This window comes from Phragmites australis, chromosome 20, assembly GCF_958298935.1.
Source record: "Phragmites australis chromosome 20, lpPhrAust1.1, whole genome shotgun sequence".
In the NCBI taxonomy this organism is placed as follows: Eukaryota; Viridiplantae; Streptophyta; class Magnoliopsida; order Poales; family Poaceae; genus Phragmites; species Phragmites australis.
The window spans coordinates 1,949,681-1,969,221 of record NC_084940.1 but is presented as its reverse complement, the minus strand read 5'-3'; the positions used below and the strand labels follow the sequence as shown (position 1 = coordinate 1,969,221).

General features: G+C 43.1%; 1 protein-coding gene, 1 long non-coding RNA gene and 2 other non-coding genes across 8 annotated transcripts; 1 reads left to right on the top strand and 3 right to left on the bottom strand.

Annotated features, from left to right (window-relative positions):
• Positions 1-2,426: 2,426 nt before the first annotated feature.
• Positions 2,427-2,565, bottom strand: LOC133902601 (small nucleolar RNA Z247). Its single transcript, XR_009906927.1, has one exon. It is a non-coding gene; the product is annotated as a small nucleolar RNA Z247 (small nucleolar RNA).
• A 1,870-nt stretch (positions 2,566-4,435) lies between these two features.
• LOC133902608 (small nucleolar RNA Z247) lies at positions 4,436-4,575 on the bottom strand. Its single transcript, XR_009906933.1, has one exon. It is a non-coding gene; the product is annotated as a small nucleolar RNA Z247 (small nucleolar RNA).
• A 3,866-nt stretch (positions 4,576-8,441) lies between these two features.
• On the bottom strand, positions 8,442-11,234 carry LOC133901879 (protein STAY-GREEN, chloroplastic-like). Its single transcript, XM_062343415.1, has 3 exons — positions 10,678-11,234; positions 10,209-10,571; positions 8,442-9,215 (listed from the first exon to the last, which is right to left on the bottom strand). Exons 1-3 carry the CDS (start codon positions 10,816-10,818, stop codon positions 8,880-8,882), a joined length of 840 nt encoding a protein of 279 aa, XP_062199399.1. The 5' UTR covers positions 10,819-11,234; the 3' UTR covers positions 8,442-8,879.
• Positions 11,235-12,079: 845 nt separating this feature from the next.
• Positions 12,080-19,286, top strand: LOC133901604 (uncharacterized). Of its 5 annotated transcripts, none has more exons than XR_009906737.1 (7): positions 12,080-12,376; positions 12,457-12,513; positions 13,536-13,611; positions 13,707-13,844; positions 18,139-18,329; positions 18,430-18,589; positions 18,687-19,286. It is a non-coding gene; the product is annotated as an uncharacterized LOC133901604 (long non-coding RNA). The 5 variants fall into 5 exon arrangements; XR_009906738.1 differs by having other exon boundaries at positions 18,876-19,275; XR_009906739.1 differs by having other exon boundaries at positions 12,081-12,376; positions 18,430-18,532; positions 18,876-19,273.
• The last annotated feature ends 255 nt before the right edge of the window (positions 19,287-19,541 follow it).

Genomic DNA, 19,541 nt, shown 5'->3' with positions numbered 1-19,541 from the left:
TGTCTTGAATGCCAAGCTTAAGGAGCATACTTAAGACCATAGAAAGCTTTATTGAGCTTGCAGATATAATTTGAAGGAACTTATGGATCAGAATAACCAGGTGGCTACTTCATATATATTTTCTCCTGTAGTACTCCATGTAGGAAGGCATTTTGTATGTCAATTTGCCTTAGGGACATGATAATCCTCACTGCGGTAGTCTTTACAACTAGACTGTGGGTATCAAGATAATCAATCCCAAACCTATATCTAAATTCTTTTGCTACAAGTCTAGCTTTGAATCTATCCACTGAACTATGTGTCTTTCTCTTCAACTTGAACACCCACCTACTAAATTAATGCCCTTTTTTGGTGGAATAAATGTCGAAGTTTGATTCCTAAGTAATGTTGAATACTCCTCATCCATTCCTACTGCTGCATACCTTGAATATGTGATGATGGTTCAATCAAGTTTGTTGTCGATCTGTGGATAATATGTTGTGTATCTGAGAGTCCCATCCTTGAATTCCTTTGGCTTGATTATGTTGTCTCTAAGTCATGTACGCATTGGATGGCTGGTCTGTATTCCAACTGACCTGAAGCTTGAACAATTGATTCTGAAGCTGATGCTGCAAGTGAGGATTGGTCTGCCTGACCTAGAGATTCTACAGAAACAAATGTACCACCAGGAGATTGTTCAGTTTTTGGGTTAGTAAGTCCATTATCAGTGGATGATTCATTCACTGCCGAGCTGCTAGGAGTAGGAACTGGTGTTTGTTCTGTTGTCAGACATGTTTCAGACAGTCTGTCTGACTATTGTATTGATTCAGTGAGCAATTATTCAGTGTATTAAGCCAAGGGGACAACATAAGGGAGAACTGTGGGTTGGTTTGAAGTGTGTGTGAATTTTGTATGTGTTTATGGTTGGATTGCAAAGGGAAACAAATTTTCATAAAAAAAACATCTCGGGATATGTAAATACGGTCTGTTTTTCTGTCCAGACACTTATACCCCTTGTGATTTGCACCATAACCAACAAACACGCACTGCTTACTTCTGAAATATAACTTTATAGAATTATAAGCTCACAAGCATATCCAAAGACTTGCAGGAGTTTCTAATCAGGTTCAGTACGTGTAATCTTATGGATAGGTGTGTCATGGTGTATAACACGGCTGGGCAATCTATTGATAAGATAACATGCAAAATGAAAAGTTGTATCCCAAAATCGAAGTGGCATTTGAGATTGGTCTAGCAAGGCTAAATGGGTTTCAACAACGTGTATGTGCTTCCTCTCTACTATGACGTAGTGTTGATGTGTGTGTGGGCTGGAAATATGATGTGTAATGCGAGTATTAGTGAAATACTTATGCAAATGCTAAAATTCACCCCCCCACACACACAATCAGATTGAACAGCACACAATTTCTTTCCTGTCAGCAATTCAACATGCTTCTGAATTAATAAAAGACTGATTCAACTTTAGACTTTTGTTTGAGAAAATAGATTCAAGAGAATCTGTTGTAGTCATCAACAAAACTTACATAGTATTTGAAACCATTGACTGACACATGAGTTGGTCCCCAAACATCACTATGAACCAGCTCTAAAGGACTAAAAGACACATATGAGGAGGAAGCAAAAGGAAGTTGATGAACCTTTGCTTATTGGCAAGCATCACAAATAGAATTTTCATTATTTGGGACTACAATAGACTTATTCTTTTCTAGAATCCTATGAACAACTGAGGGAGCAGGATGTCCCAACCGACGATGCCAAGTTTCTCTGGAAGTTCTGATTGAAGAAAAAGCTTGACTGGGACTGTTATTTGGGAGACAGTAGAGACCATCTTCACACTTACCTTTGAGCAGTACGTTGAAGTTCTGATTCAACATATGCATTGTTGTCAAGGGCAAGCTTATGGACATAGAGTAAATGTTGGTTGATTTTAGGCACATGTAACACATTGTTTAACTGAAGAGGTCTAGCAGCAACAACAATGAAAGGATTTCCAACATGAGTAATGGACAACCTTGTGCTATTTGCAACCTGAACATGATCATTGCCCGTGTAGCGCTCCTTGGTGGTCAGGCGTTCCAAGGCATTAGTGATGTGGTCCGTAGATCCAATGTCGAAGTAACAGTTTGAATCCATTGAGTAACTGTTAGTGATTGTCGCTGCAACCCGATTTGAGTCTTCAGCTTGATAGTAGTGATCAAATCAATGATAATAGCACAATGCATCATGCCCCTCACGATAGCAGACCTGGCACACAAGTCTTGGTCCACCACCGCCTTGATTGGGTTGACGACAACCATGTCCAGAAGACCGACCACCATTGTTGCACCCCCAGCCATGGTCGTTCCTGCCGCCACCACAATTCTGGTTCCTGCTGACTTGGTTGACTTAAGAAATTTGCACAATGGTATTGTTATGTTCTTGCCTCAATGCAAAGCTAAGCATATGTGCATAAACATCGTTGACCGTCATTGGATCGGCCCTACTTGTAATGCTCGTCACCAGTGGATCAAATTCTGATCCTAGTCCGCGCATCATGTACAATATGAGCTCATCGTCCTCCAATGGCTTACCGACGGTTGCAAGTGTGTCAACGAGGTTATTTGTCTTGCTGAAGTATTCACCGACCCCCATGTCCTTCTTCTGGATCGTCGCTAGTTGCATACTGATTTGCATGATCCATGCTCGGGAGCTGGATGCAAAGGTCCTCTCCAAAACACACCAGACATCATGCGTTGTCAATCTCCCAACAACTGTGGCAAGCACTTCCTCAGTGAGAGAAGAGAGGATAACACTCACCACGAGTTGATCTTGTTGGCACCAAAGGTTGTACTCTGGGCTGACGATGATCTGGGTGGTGCCACCTTCCAGAGCTTGGGTGATCGTCGAGTTCCGATAGGCAATAGTGCCATCAATGTAGCCCATGAGACATTTACTCCGCATGTATGGAAACAACTGCGACGCCCAAAGAAAATAGTTGTTGCTCGAGAGCTTCACATTACATGTGATATAAGGATGGTGTGGGCAAGAGAGTAGCTTGAGAATAGGTGGAGCCAGCGACTATGGTGCATGTGTTCGTCATAGACGGGGTGCTCTTAGTGCTAGCCATGGCAAGGGAAGGAAGAGTGGTTAATTGGATCTAGGCTCTGATACCATGAAAGAATTGAAAGGAGAGAATGGATTGATGAGCACACCATCCAACATGGATCGTGATCTCCATTTATAGCAGACGTTTACATGGGGATCATTGGAGATTTGATATCGTAGTGCACGTTCGTGCAAGCCACGCTTGCCACGGTCATGTGCATGCCATGCTCGGTTAGGAACGTGGTCACCGCTAACAACCTAAACAACAGAGTATGAGTGCCTAACTAACCTGACTAACCTTGGCTTTCTACACACGAACACAACATATTTAATTGTAGGCTTGGATTCTCTATTTCTCTTCTCTTGGTTTCACGATTCATCCCCTAGTTAAATATTTCCAATTTGGACATCATAACAAACGAGAAGATGGATGACAAGGGATATTGAGAATTGATGAGCCCATCTACATCGAAAAGACTTCACAATAATATATAGTACCAGTTTGTAACACTATTATATATATTATATATTTCTTTCCCAAAGAACATAGCTACTTGTATTATCTTCGGTTCTATTTTTTTTTCTTTGAGAGGTGTTCTTGATATTTGTTGCTAAGATGCATAGGAATCATTATAGCAGCAAAAGGATGGCAGAACTATTAACACGTACGCAACAAGCAATTCTAACAAATCGACGACGACTGTTGACAAAGTTGTCGATTCTAGCAATGACGAAGTGGCAAGATGATCTTATCTTTCACCCTAAACGACCCAAGAACTTGGAGAGAGAGAGAGAGAGAGAGAGAGAGAGAGAGAGAGAGAGAGAGAGAGAGAGAGCTCCATGAAAGAAATTGTGAAGCGTTGAACCCTCTTGGGCCGCTCTGCATGTTATTATAGGACTGGAAAAGCCCCCGCCATGGCATATACAAATCATACAAGATAGGCAGGAGATCAGTTTGAAAGGAGTACAATATCTATCTCTAAAGGCTATACTATCAGAACATGCCAAGATTATCTCTAACTACCAAAAACAAACTGATCTTCTGTATCTATAGAAACCGAACATGGGCCCGTGGCCCTGTCCCTGCCATGCCTATCGTGCCTATTGGGCCTGCCGTGCGGCCGGGCCGCAATCGTGCCTGGGCCAGCCTGGCACAACACGGTGGCCGACGGGCTATGCCGTGGGCCGAGGGGAAGGCATGCGAGTCGGCACGACACGACCCCTTACAGTAGTCGGGCCGTTTGGGCCGTGCTGAGCCGGTCCCGTGCCAGGCCAGCCCAAGTGACCTGTTTGGCCATCTTTGATTGGTAGTCACCTGGTACTGGGAGTTTGATGCCTCTAACCGATCTTCTGTGGACAATAACTGAGCATAGATATCACTTAAACTTACTGCACCAAGTCTAGCACTTACCCGCCTGCACGAGCGGATTGTATTCAGCATCAAGTCCCATGAGAATATAAGACACGATGTCATCTTCATCAATCCACTTATCAGCGGCGGCCATCTCATCTGCATAACCCTTCATCTTGGAGAAGTATGCAGCAGCAGACTATCACGTCCTAAAATGCTAATTACGTAATTAGGCATGCATAATCGTCATCGCATGTTCTTGCACGTGTTTGTCTATCAAAAGCCAGTTAAACATGTCTCAAACACCTTAGAGATGGTTTAGAGCACTTTGAAGAATCCCTACATGCCTTGGAGAAGGAAAAGAATAGAAGGAGGAGGATGAGGTGAGACTTAGAAAAATTTCAGCAAAAGAACCCCCTCGTGGTCTGACTAGTGTCACCCGCGGTCTGATCACTAGGTGTGCCATCACGTGGGCTGCCACGTGGATTTCCCATGGTCTGAACGCTCGAGCTCACGGTTTGACAGCCAGCACACAGAGGCTCAAGTTAAGTGGATCGACCACTTCCTTTTGCTCTCACTCTTCTCTCACTCTCTCTCTCCACTTGACCCTATAGAGAGAAAGAGAGCTATACTCATCACGTTCGAAGGTCGGAGATCGGAGGTGGGAACTCCCATGAGCTTTTCGGAGGACTTCCCTAAGTTTTCCCTCTCTTCTCCCTTACCGGAGACCCGTTCATCTACCGCAAGCTTCGCCACCACTCTGGAAGCCGATCTGTGAATCAGAGCCTCCCCGAAGCATTTTAATCCAATAGAAAGCTTTCATAAGCTGAGGTGAGCTATCCCCTACCATTTTCCTATTGTTTCCGAGCTTGATTCAACCCTCATGTCGTTTAGGACCAAGTTCAACCTAGCCTAGATCCAATCTATGGGTTATTTTGAGTTTAGCTCAGTGAATGATGTTTAAATCAATTTAGAAACACTTCACTAGTCCTATAGAGCACTTTGGTATCCTTCATTGTCGAAGGTCTCATCCGAATCCTAGCTGGCGACATCGCAAAGACGCTGCCGGAAAGGTCTGGCGATCTGACCGTCGCTACGGCCGGTCTGACCACCAGTTGGGGACTGGAGAATGCGAGTTAAAAACTTATACAGGAGTCTGACCACCACCCCAAGGCCGGTCTGACCGCCAGCCTATGAAGGCTAAGGTTAGCTTATCCAGGGTTTCAAACTTTGAAACCCTAATCCTTTAGCAATCTTTTTCAGATGTTTTTGAGTCATAGCGCTCTACTATTACTTGAGCATACATATTGCATCCTTTTTGCATTGTTCGTTTATTTATGCATTGCACCTGTGTTTTTTTAGAGAGTGTCGATCCGACAATTCAAGCAAGCAAAAACGACCGCCGGTCTACCACACTTTTGTGAGTTTTGTGCGGGTAGCATCAGACAACCAACAGAGCAGCAAGACAGGCATCTAAGCATATTGCACCCTCTGTTCAATTGAAGAGAGTCTAAATTAATAAACTATGCACCCAGCTTTCAAGATGATGATAATAAGTAGTTAGGCTGCCATTTTTCCAATATATGTATGTTTGCATGTATTGAGTCAAGTGTCAGGCTTATTCAGGTAGAACATATGTTAAATTGCATATCCTCTACTTTGAGTTGTTAATTATCCTCATCCTTGTAGTCTTGATAACATTGTTGATGTCTAACTTGAAAGTATTCGAAATGCTTAGCAATGCATAGATCCTCGGTAGAAGTTGAGCGATAGTGCAACCATTGTTCACAAGCTTAGGTCTTACTTACGGTTTACAAATACATTTATGATGTTGAGATGGTTGGATGAGTGGTGAGTATGAGGCGAGATGTGTGCGATGTTAGCGGTGTTCTCTGTTCAGGAGGAGTCCTCGGGGCAGTTTGGGAGAGGAACCCGGACACCGTAGATCGCATGCATCGTTTAAGGCTGTACGTCGGTGCAGTTGTCTCTAACACTTACCTTACTCAGCACAAGCCGATCTAATGGTAAGACGAGCCGAATACCTTTGTATCTGTGATTATTTGGGTCTGAACGTCGACGGTGTGAGCGGGCGGGCTTATAGAGGTATCTGGTTTGCTCCTAGAGTAGTTCTAGATACCTCCGCGCTGAGCGATGCACGATCCAAATAGTTGAGGCTTATTGGAAAATGTTGACACGAGTACTCCTTGTGTGGGCCTGTGTGGACACGTGAGTTGTATGGTCCTCGAGTTATGTGGGTCTAGGAGTATCCGCTGTAGGGTGTAAAAATATTTTAAAATATCGCGCTCTCGGTCATGAGCATGCTTATGTTCATTTGTATCAGTCGTAGAGTTATGAATGTGAAATGGTGGTATGGATGGTATGTTGGGTAATGTTGATGACTAGCTATTGATGTATTACTATGGTTCCATTTATATTTATGTATAGTTGGTTATTGCAGGGTATAATTGTATTGTTGTTAGTTATGTTTAGATACTCACACATATGTGTCTAGGTTGCAGCGCATATGTTTTAATCAACCTTGTGATTTTTTTTTTCTAATAAACCAATATATAATCTTTGGAGTCGGGTTATTTATATGTACCATATATGAATTAAGTCTTGCGAGTACCTTCGTACTCACCTGCTCTACATGTTATACAAGTGAGGATGAGGCGATGTTTGGCTACTTTACGCTCGTTGATGCTGGCGGCGGGAATGAGTAGGCAACTACTCGGAGATCGCGCTTTTGGGTGAAGCCTAAGTGCATATATTTCACCCATTTTTTATTGTCTTTAGCTTTTATTTCCACCGCGTAGTTTCTCTTTTGACTATGAGTTGATCAGTTTTAGTATCCTCCTAGATCTCTTTTGCTGTAAATTGTTAAACATATAAATGGTTAATAACTTGTAATATAACTTTAATTACTCGCTCTCTATTAAGCTTGGTTATGATTGCTTATGTTGGAAAGGCATGTGTTCCGATCTTAGACACAAAATACGTGTCGGGACTACTGGGATGGTATTCTGATTAATCGTTGAGATTGTGATTATGAATAATGATCCTCCTAATAATTAATTAGAATATTGTTTGGATGGTTCCTCACACAGATATATCACACTTGCACGTACTTGTAAGCTTGGACCGTAGATGGATGATCCTTGAACGTGACTGCGAAGTAAACATCTCTTGTATTTCTTTCCAAACATCAGCGGCGCTAGTCAGGGTCGCCACTTGAGCGAGGACTTCCCTGGACAGTGATGCCAGAACATAGCTGATCACTTGCTAGTCATGGGCGATCCAGGCAGAGAGCGTCGGGTTTGCCATAACTTCGATGGTCTTGTCGTCTCTTGTGACATCAACTGTTGTTGGCAGCATCTGGACAGAACCATCTAGGTATCCAATGAGTTGAGCACCCCTAATCGTCGGCAACACTTAGCTTTCTAAAGGATAAAATTATCCCTGGTCAGCTTCTCGGTGACTAACAGCCCGAGCGATGAGCCAGGCATGACGGCAGGCGCAAGAGAAGAAGAAATAGATGAATTCAACATTGATGTATTAGAGGAGATAGGCCCTGATTCCATGAAAGAAATTGTGAAGCGTTAACCCTCCAGGCCGCTCTGAATGTTAATATAGGATGGAAAAAGCCCCTGCGGCGGCATATATAGATCATGCGAGATATACAGGAGATCAATTTGAAAGAAGTACAATATCTATTTCTAAAGTCTATACAATCAGATCATGCCAAGATTATCTCTAACTACCAAAACAAACTGATTTCCTGTATCTGTACAAACCGAATTAACACAAACTCTAACACTCCAGAGCCAGCTTCATCAAGCCGGTACGCAATCGCGAAAGCTACCGGCCGTAACTCCAGACCCCTGGGGAAGGCGCATTTTGAGATCAACAACTACCAAACTCGCAACGACTTTCTCCTCCCACTTCCAGACTTGAGAAGCATCTTGACATCGTCTGACAGAGACGTGCATGCATAACTTATATCTCAGGACATAATATAATTAGATAAAATAATTAAATGGTTTAATCTACAAGTATCATTTCACTATACAAATCTAGTCCAGTCCAGTTCAAGTGTAGAGTACTGTAAAGATGAAACTTGCCTGCCCTGAAACTTGCCATGCATGCATCTTGAAGCAAGATGTACGTACGTACATGTACATCGTTCTTTGCCATCTAGAACTCCATTCTATTTACAAGACCACCACGTTCTTTTTCCCCTGCCCTCGGCTAAGCTATTTTGAAAGCTAGGTTTGTGGGAGTATAGCTGAGCTGAGGCTGAGCTAAGCTAAGCTACCAACTAAAGAATAACGCGGGCATGCAGGTCGGTTTTGGCGCCACTGCATGCATGCGTTTGCAGCTACCCAACCAAACAACTCGCTAGTCTACGACGATTTACGTAGCGTCGTCGGCGTACGTGGCAGTGTCACTGCTGCGTCTGGCCGGTGGTGGGGGCGTCGGCGGCGGCCATGTCGTGCTCGTTCGGCCAGGGGATGAGGCTGTGGGGCGGGAAGCAGCACTCGCACTGCTCGGGGCACCGCCGCGGCCACTCGCCCGCGGGCATCTGACCCTCCTCGGACCCCGCGGCCGGCGCGGTGGAGTCGTCCTCGGCGGGTGCGGCGGCGTCGCGGAGAGGGCCCCAGCACTCGACGCGGTTGAAGCGGGGGAGGTTGGAGTGGAAGTAGACCCACACGCTGGCCTCCTCCAACTCCGGGTGCCGGCTGAACAGGTCGCCGTCGCCGTGCACGAAAGCCTTCAGAACCTGCGCAGCAAAGCAGAGTGGCGAGGTAAACACCCTGAGCGACCGACTGACTACTAAACTGCTGAACCAACAAAATAAGACAAGGGTCCGGAGGTAGCTTGCTATAAAATTTCTCAGGATAGTTCAAAAATTGTTCTAAATCCTAGGAATATTCATCCTAATCCCTTCTTTACAAAGAGAACCTATAATTATTTCTTGCTTCAACAGTATCAGAGACTAAAGCAGAGTACAAATGACTGATTAAATATCGTGACTCAACATAAGCTGCATAATAATGGCGTCTTTTTATTAACTGTGATTATTTTGTTCCATTTTTCTTAAGTGTAATTAACCACAACCTAATATCTCCCCATTTTACGTGGAGCTCTTCTTCTTTCCTTTTTTTTTTATCGCACTAGGATCGAACAGTTCTGGTGAGCAGCAAATATATGCACTCAGGCTGGTGAGCAGTCTGCCTCTCATGATGCAAATATATGCACTCATGCTGGCTCTGGATGCAAATACGTTCCTGCAGAGCCAGACTCACTGGATGCATGCTCAGCTAATGATATTATTAGTATATGATTAGTGTATATTAAGTGATATTAATGTATTTTAAAAATATTAAGACTTAATAAGATAAATTAATGACTATAGTATAATGACATAAAATAAATATTATGATAATATTTATTTGTATATTTTCTCTCATATAATATATCTTTATACAAACAATCAAGCAATATCTCTTTTTAATCATACCAAACAGATAGCTTCAAACCAAGCTAAAGTTTCTACCACTATCTGAAGTTTCTAAGCATACAACCAAACGCACCCTAGCTGAAGTTTCTACCGCTATCATGCATGTTCAAATCGTGGACGGGACAAACGAGGACGACAGGATGCAGATCGTGTCAGACAGTGCTGCCGCGTCGGCGTGGGGTCTCGCCCACCAATCATAATTCGAGAAACGAATAATTGCACAGTACATGTGGTTCCATCGGCATCACGTACCACGGGGAGCTCCTTGCGGAAGATGTAGTACCGGAGGCCGGCGATGAGGTCGAGGAGGAAGTGCCCGCCGGAGATGTGGCAGTGGACGTGCAGCGACATCCTGCCCCGCACCTTCTTCCACTCGGCCACCACCTCGTCGCGCTGCAGCCGGTTGTACCACCCCTGCAGCTGCGCGCGGTTGATGGTGTGGGAGACGGCGAGCGTGAGGCTGGCCGTCACGTCGCTGTGCGTCAACGTGTACGTCCGCGGCAGCAGCGGCTTCCCGGCCGGGTGCCCGTGCTTCTCTTTCTCCTCGTCCACGCCCAGGAACAGCACCTTCAGCTTCGACGCCTCGAAGATCGCCGGCCCGAACAGCCTCGCCGTCTGGAGACAGAGCACCGCACCAGCCCCTGCTGACTCATCAGCTCACAACGCCCCAAACAAAAGAAAACGAGCAAGTCGCACGGGAGATCAGGTGAAAATTGCGTACCGGCACGACGTATCGCCTCCGCCGCGCGTCCCGGGACCGCCGCCGGAACTCGACCACCGCGCCCGCGGCGTGCCCCTGCTGCTGCTTGAGCTGGGAGATCGGGAGCAGGGACATAGTAGAAGCAGAAGTGGCCGCTGCCATGTTTGCTCCTTGGAACGGACCAAAAGTAGCTGGCAAATTGGGACCAAGACAAGCTGCAGACTTTCCGCAGAAGCTGGATCGAGCTCGGCCGGCGGCGGCTAATTAACCCTCGGCGAAGCACGAAGCTTGCACGCCTCAGCTGGATCCGGATGGTTCTCCTTCTCCAGATCTAGCAGCTCAGGAGAGGTAGGCAAGTGGCCGGAGTCGGCTCGTTGCGCTTCCTGACTCGCAATTGGCTTCTTGGACCGTTTGGTACCAGTTATAAGAGTGAGCCAAAGGGGAAGAACAGCAGGTGGTGGTGGAATCGGGAAACGTCGCGGTTGTGTGCGCGGGTGGCCAAGCTCAGGTGTCGGGAGTCTCTCGCCTCCTGCTCTCTTCTCAGCGCGTAACGGAGACGGAAAAAGTGGCAACCTGATGCGTGCGGGAGTGGGAAGAAATACTGGTCTCGGGCGCTAGGGAAGAACGCTCGTCGGTTGGCCGCTCGCCTGAGTTGCACGTGGCGTCTCTTCAGCGGTGAGGATTAACAGTTTAATGTTTAACTAGTAAGGCTGCCCGCGCATTTGCGCGGCTAGTGTTGATACATCATGTTTATATAATTGTAGATAAATTATTAGTCAGTTGTAAATCAAGTATTTCGATATTTGAATGCAAAAAATTTTAGAGTACCATACAACTTAATTTTGTGATAAATGGATAAGGTAATTTTTACAAATGTCACATACACTTTTTATTTGAAATTTGGTACAATTATATTGCGGCGGAAAGTTATTTTATTTGAAGAGAATAATTTAAACTTCGATGAAATGTATTTAAGAAAATACTTAATGTGAATTGAAGTTTTGTGGTAATAATATGCAATTTGATACATTTAAATATGCAATTTGATATTCTTCTATGTGAAAGTGGGATGTTACGTGACAAGGTGGTGTATTTGAAGCATCACAACTCCATAGTTGGTCTCTTCCTTCCTGTTTATACTGCAATTCTTACCGATGTATTCCTTGTAGCTGCTTTTCGTACGCTCGTCTGCTCTGCAGCAGAGTAAGAGGAGATGAGGCCTGAAGCGAGCAAAGACATTAGCGTCGCGTCTATTTCAGGCGTTCACCACATGGGAAACTCGATATCCAGGCACCGAGCTACCAGCAGGGGAGGCAAGATGGGAAGAGCACCCAGCACGTACCTCTCCCGGGTGGCCGGATCCTTCAGCTCAACCTGTCTACGGCACACCTGTTTGTTACCGAAGGTATCCTGTCTCTGGTTTTGGCCCTTGTCTCCATCTTTATACTCAGGTCACCCTCATCCATACGCCTCTCCACTACACTTCTGTGCTGCAGCTCCAGAGGCTCCATACGCCTGATGGCCAGTCCCAATCCGGCCGTCTGATAGTCACGGCTCGCCGCCCTTCCCAGATCTTGGAGAGCTGCTGAGCAGCCGGTTGCCGCCTTGCTCTCCCTGCGGCCTGCTCTCCGGGTCCAGCTTTGCCGCCTGTTCTCCTGGCGTCCTCGTGCAGTTTCTCGCCTCCTTTTCTCGTTTGCTCCTCGGATCCTCCTCCATCACAGTGAGTGTTCCGCTAACTTTGTGTTGATGTTTATTTTAGGGTTTTTTTTATTTTTCTGAAATTTTTGATTCAAATTGTAGGTGAGCCAAAGCATGACAAATTTTTAATCTAGAATCGAGTGATCTTTGAGGAGCTGGGTATGTTTTCTATCTCTGTTGTTAGTTTAGAATTGTCTGTTGGGCAAGATCTAGGCTGAAAGATTTTATTTAGAAAGCAAAAATTCCACTGTCGTGCTTCAATCCTCTTTGCCCCTTTGTTCAACCGAAAAGAACGATGAGGAGGACATCTTACCAGTGCACAAAACTGAACATCCAATTCTATATACATCACAAAGAAATAGGAGAGCACCTGTAAAATACATGTATTAGGTACATAATTATTGTTCTGCAGAGAGATGTCAGTAGGAAGTTTGGAAAAATATTCACGCATATGCCACTACGCTAGAAGTAGAAATTTTATTAGTTCATTGACAACACTATTTTATCTCTGTTGTTAGTTTAGAATTGTCTGTTGGGTCTCCGGGGATTCCACTCATTCATCTCGCTGAATCCTTCGTTCAGAGAGTCGATGTCTAGGTACTCAGTTTGGTTTTGCACGGTAAGTATCAGATCTGAGAACAGTTAGTATATTTCAGCTTATTAAGTCGAGTGCTTCTAAGGTGTTAGTTAGATTGCATCAATGCATGGCAAATGTCTGGATGAAACATGAAAGCAACACAATAATTTTATAGATATGTAAATATAGGAATGTGCTTCTGTTAAAATCTAGATATGTAGGAACATAGATATAATGAAAAAAATGTGAATTTGTTATGAGGAACATAACAGAAATTTAAACTGTGCAGAGATTATTGCTGTACTTTATGATAGTCCATATTAAACTTTAGAAATGTCTATATATACAGGAATTGAATGAAAATAAATTAGAATATTTCTTTGTACACAATGTTTTTTGCCATGTCGTCCTCTTGACTTTCTGAGTCGTCGATAAGCACCTTCAAACCTTTCCTGTTTGTGACTCTAGATAATGCCACGTACAATTGTCCATGACAGAATACTTGTTTAGGCAAATACAATCCAACCTTGTTAAGTGATTGTCCTTGACTCTTATTGATAGTCATAGCAAAGCAAACTGACAAAGGATATTGTCTTGTTTTCAGCTTGAACGGCCACTTTGTATCACTCGGTGACATGATTATTCGTGGTATAGTTACTTTGTCCCCCACATGTGTTCCGGTAATTATTTGTACCTCGATGGAATTTTTTCCAAGTTGAGTGATTGTCATTCTTGTACCGTTGCATAACCCTGCATATTGGTTGATATTTCTAAGGAGCATTACTGGCAGTCCGACTTTGAGCTTCAGTTCGTGGTTTTGAATCCCTGGGAACTTCAAGGTGTTGAGAAACTCCTTAGGGTACATATGCTCCATGTTGTTTGTTGATGCATTGCATACAGAGTCACAGCTTAGGTATGTCACCTCTTCACCTTTTATTTGGTTCATGATATAGTCATTTATCTGCTCGACCGTTTCATTTCTTGGGCATAATATGGCTCTTTCTTCAAGGAAATTTCGGTTTTTGTAGTTAGACATCAAGTCTGGATACGTGCTTTTGACAATTGTTTCTCTGGGGTCATCTCCTTTGTTTAGCAGTAGATCACTTGGAATTTTTATGAACTCTTCTCCGTCATCTGATGTTGTTTTCCCATCACCAATATTAAGTATCCACTCTGCAAATTCTGCAACATGCTGCTGTTCTATCATGTTATTTGATATACAACTGAGCCGCATGTTTTGTGTGAGCTTTAATATTTCAAAGTGTTTCCACAGATATGAGCGCTTGATTGATGCATTTACTATATGCTCTCTCCTTCCCTTAGGCACCACGGGAAGGATTTGTCGAAAGTCCCCACCTAGCACAACTGTCATGCCACCAAATGGTCTTGTCTCAGTATTTTCATTTGTAAACTTGAGTATATCCCTTAGGCTTTTGTCAAGTGCCTCGAAGCAGTTTTTGTGTGTCATTGGAGCCTCATCCCACAGAATTAGCGATGTCTTATTTAGTAGCCCTGCCAAATGGGAGCCTTGCTTGATTTCACATGTAGATTCATCAGTTATGTTAAGTGGAATGTGGAATCTGGAGTGTGCCGTTCTTCCACCTTGGAGTAGTAGAGCAGCAATGCCGCATGAAGCCACTGCAAGTACTATCTTTCCTTCGGAACGTAGCTTTGTTGTAATGGCTTTCCATAAATATGTCTTACCGGTGCCGCCGTAGCCTTCAACAAATATTAGCTTTTCCAGTTTTTTGTCTATTGACTCTATAATTGCTCCAAATGCTTCTTTCTGGTCGGGATTAAGATTGTTGAATATGGTGAGGTGTTCATCCTTCAGCTTGTCCTTGTCATAGTTTTCCTCTTCGTTTATAAGTCTGTTGCCAAGTTCCTCAAACTCATCTGCGTTTGGCAATTCAATTTTCGGATAATCCTTCATCGACTTTCCAGCTTGTCGCATTAATTTCTCTATCTCAATCAAAGTGTATGCTTTCATCTGAGAATCAGTCAGCTTTAGCGTTGGAAAATTTAGGATAATCCTTCTCTTGTTTTGTATGTCCTCGGAGAGTGCTTCCCATGTTGATTCCCACAACAACTTTGGGTCTGTTACCTCGCAGTGGCACATTATCGTGGTAAATAGTTGGCGTAATTGTATTCCAGTTGCCCAGTTAGTTGCCTCGTTGATGCACTCGATCCACTCATTGTCGTCATCAAGAAATCCCAATGCTTGGCATGCTGATTTGAATGTTGGGTGGATGACTCCAGCTACTGTCCTGATGTCCTCGTATGACGTGCATCCTTTGACGGTATTGAGTAGCATCCTGAGATAATATCTCTCTCCACTTGCTGGATGTGCGTAGTAGATTCTTCCTATTGCATAATGTTTTTTTCGTTTTTCCCATTTTTTCTTGTCGCTGTGCCATACCCATTTAGTAGGAAAATCTCCGTATTTTAGTTCTCTTGCTTCTTCATACTGTTTGTTTGTCTCCATCCATTCAGTGAACTTGGTAATTTTCACTCCTTTTCTCACTATTTTTTCTATATCGGTTGAGTCTGGGAAAATGACTTGCTGCTCGTTCTCTAGATGGAAATTTAGCCTCTCAACCGGTGGATCTTGGTAATGTAGATCAAATTGGAACAGTCTCCAACATGCTTCGGTTGTTGATATGTATCTCATTTCTAGGTATTTCTTGATCTCGTCTATTTCATCTTCTGATGATCCTTTCTCCTTTAGTAAACCTACAACGTAGTCAACGCCCTTGTGAATGTATTTGAATAGGTATTTGATCGACCTAGACATGTTGCACCATTCAACATTTATATGAGCTTGGAACTTGACCAACAAATCCCTGTTGTAAGGCACGACAAATCTGTTGTCAAGCATGGTTTTGCCCTTCTTTATCTGTCTCTCATCATCTCGCCTCCTGTATACGGGAAAGCCGTCTTCATCAATTGTTGTCTCAGAATTGAATCCTTTTGGAAAGTGTTTGGTGCATTTGTTATCCACCATGCATGGTGAATTTTTGTTTGCCTCTCCACATGGCCCATGCATCATGAAGTTCTTAACAGTTGCATATGCCTCAGGGTCCTCTTCTTTGTCTGGGATCTCAGCAGATATTATATGGTCGATTTGTGTTGGATCATGGCATTTGTTTCTGTCTTTAAGAAATATTAGGATGTGTGCATGCGGGAGCCCCCGTTTTTGGAACTCTATTGTGTAGATGACTGCACTTAAATATCATAGTTCTTAGTTGAGTAGTAAATAACTATGGGTAATAAATAAATGTCTAATAAATATTGATGTTTGATGGTGCTAACCTGATGTGGTTTCTCCGAAGCGTTTCCCTTTCACTATATCTTGTAGCAGTTCTCTCAATTTTATCATGAAGACTCGTACTACAATATCAGATCGGTCTGCTGGTGTTTGTTTATCTCTTGTTTCATCTAGCATATATTGTATCTCTGGCCACTTTGCATTGCATGTGAATGTTATAAAGAGGTTTGGGTATCCAACCCAGCGACATACTGCCGTTGCATCCTGGAAGTTTTGTGTCTTGTTTCTTGGACTTCCTGTATGACTTGAAGGTAGATATATTCTTTTCCCGACCTGGTCTGTTCTAGTGTCTCCTCGTTGGATAGCGTCTTGCAAACCGCTGTAAAGTTCTGTTCTAAGCTTTCCTTGATTGTGCCTGATCCAGTTCAATCTATTTTGCTCGATGCATGTGAAAATGTCAACCCAAAATTGCAGTGATAGACGTCTTGACATCAGCAGCAACATTGATTCACCTGGACGCTGATGAAGATAGTATGCATAGTATTCTAGCATAGTTACATACTTCCTTTTGTATTTAACATCTGCTTTATATTTGTATGGTATTTCGAGTGTAAATCCATCTTCTCCGTATGGGAAGAGCAGTGGATATTGTAGGGACATGAGCTTTGGATGGATTTCTGATATTCTTTGGGGCATCATATCTTTGTACTCGACTATGATGTCACGCCCTTCGCTCTCTTCAGTTGGATCTCTCACAACCAAGGCTGCAACTTCAGATGCTGATGGCAAGCTATGCGTCCCGTTTCTATCTCGCTTTCCTATTAATCGGAGCGTGTAGTCATGGTAGTTCTCTTCTCTGAATCTATCTCGTGCCATTCTGAATGTTTTGGCTAGGCTATTGTTCTCATCTAGCATGTTCTGAAGACCGGCGACAATGCTAGGATCAACTGATGATGTCTCTTCTTTGCATCCCGATGCGCTTATCCTGTTTGCTACCTCATGTTCGGTATCGTAGATGTATAGCTGTGCCCAGCGTGGTTTGCTGCCTTCTTCAGGAAGAAGAGTTCCAATGTGGTGGTAGTTCTGGCCATGCATTCGAAAAACGTATGGTCTGTACCCTTTGTTTATTTCTTTGTCCACATTTCCTCCGGTGGATGTAAATGCGAACATTGAGTTATAAGACCTGATGTTTTCTCTGAAGTTTTTTGATTCTTTTTCTTCACCTTTTAAGAGGTTCTCGAGGTAAGGTGGAGGCTCCTTCTGTGGAGGTAGGCTGATTTTTCCTTGTTTGCAGCAGATTCCAAAATATGGCTTTTTTGTTCCTACATTGGGAGCCAGTCTTTCTTCGTGCCATAGCAGAGCATTGCAATTCTTGCATCTGCATGTTGGTTTTCCAAAGTTCCATATTTTGCTATCAACATTTTCTAAATGATTGGTACTGCTGGATGCTTCGTTGATAGTATATTTGTCTATTCTTGCACGCTTCGCTTCCTTCTTTTGCTGAAGTATTTCCTTTCTTTTAACTCTTCGTACCCTTGAGTTTGCCTTGCTTGTTTCCTCTGCATTTACAGGTCGCCTTTTGTTTTTTTTCAAGTCAAGTTGTTCTTTCCTCCTCTTTCTATTCAGCAATGCTTGTCCTCCTGATTGGTGTGCCATTGAGGCGCATGTTTTAGAACTGTACTTAAGGTAACATGAAAGATAGCATGTTAGATTTTGAAATTTAAATAATGTATGAACACATTATGTATGAACAATATAGAAAATATAGTGCAGTCTTTCAATTTTTTTGTTATCTTGCACCATGTTGAATACTGCCTACTGATTTTAAACATGGTAATTGTCACCCTCGTTTTTCATTGGCCCTTGGCTTTATATACATAAGCCTCATGTTATTCCTCTTCTAGAAACTGAATTTTTCACCCATTTGCCACTTGAGCAGCAAGGTTACAGTCAGCATTCGATATTCAGATCTACTGTTGACACTGCTGAGTCAGGCTAGGGTCTTGGCTTGGCCACTTCGCTCATCGAAGAGAATATCCACAAGGGCCAGTGCTGCTTCAGCTGCCCAGCCGGTACCATTTCGCCTTTCATATGCTGAGGATGCACTCAAGACCTTGTGTCTACCAGAAGGTTGCTATCCCGGCCTTTGTCTTTCACCTTGCCAAACAATGTAATATGTGCTGAATTTTTTTCCCATATGTGTTCACACCTTCCCTATTCTGTGTTTCAGCATATGCAGACATCGTTCTGGACCTACCCCGTGCTCTGAAGAGGATTTTCTCCTCCCAGAACAGCGACTGAAGTGCATGTAGATTTGCTTATGAGACCTCAAGGTCAACTCATTTGAAACTGAAAAATTCCACTCCAATTGGAAATATGACATGCCAAAGGTTGTTGTGAAGTACTATATTTATTTCAGTTTGATGCAGATGCAATCAGACTATGCTAGTGTGGGGAATTTACAAATTTGATTTGTGTCAATGAAAGGTTACATGCAGTTTGAATTTGAAGTTTGTCATCAGTGCATGATGCAGGTTGTAAGGGTAGTATAATTAATGGGGCAGATGGTAATTACAGAAGTAGAATTAATTAGCACAAAATAGATACATGGACAAATAAAGAAGCAAATTGATATAATATGATAATATCGTTTTTGTGTCTGTGATATAATAATAGGTACAGAGATGGGCATGGAACATACCAGAAGTGTTAATGGAGTATGGTTTGAATAATCTGGCAAGCAATCAATATATGATGTTGCACCAAGATATGAATCGACGAGCGAGGCGAGAAAGCAATCTGAATTCAATGGAATTGATTGAGTAAAAGTAGTTTAGAATTTGTGCTGAGAATAGTATAAGATAATTGATCGTACCTCTTGTCTGTTTCCTTAGATGAAAATTGTATGATTGATAGAGATTGAAGAATATGATGGATACAATCAGTTCTCTGTTAAATATAAAGGTTATAGAGGAATTAGATCACAAAATTTAAGGACAAAAGTGATAGGTAGAAATATATTGAAATATAATAAAACTGATAATACTTTGTTGATTTTATGAGGTGTTGAATCACCGGTTTTGAAGATGATTGAGAATCGTGAGCAATGGTGTTGAATTTATTCTGGCGTATCCGTTTCCTGCCAACTGAGATTGAATCAGATACGATCAGATTAATAGCAATCGTATTCTACTCGGAGTGTGCAGTCCATGCCAAATACAGAATTAGCCTAACCCAATCAATGCATATGGGCCAGCCCAAGTATTGCTCACTGGCCAGCCCAAGTATATTTCTAGTCTTCTCCAATCCTGCTCACTGGCCAGCCCAAGTATATTTCTAGTC

Coding starts and splice junctions, on each gene's coding strand:
- LOC133901879 (XM_062343415.1), bottom strand. CDS start 10,818: ATGGCAGCGGCCACTTCTGCTTCTACTATGTCCCTGCTCCCGATCTCC. Junction 10,572..10,677: donor GGAGGCGATACGTCGTGCCG/GTACGCAATTTT, acceptor CTCTGTCTCCAG/ACGGCGAGGCTGTTCGGGCC. Junction 9,216..10,208: donor TCCGCAAGGAGCTCCCCGTG/GTACGTGATGCC, acceptor TTTGCTGCGCAG/GTTCTGAAGGCTTTCGTGCA.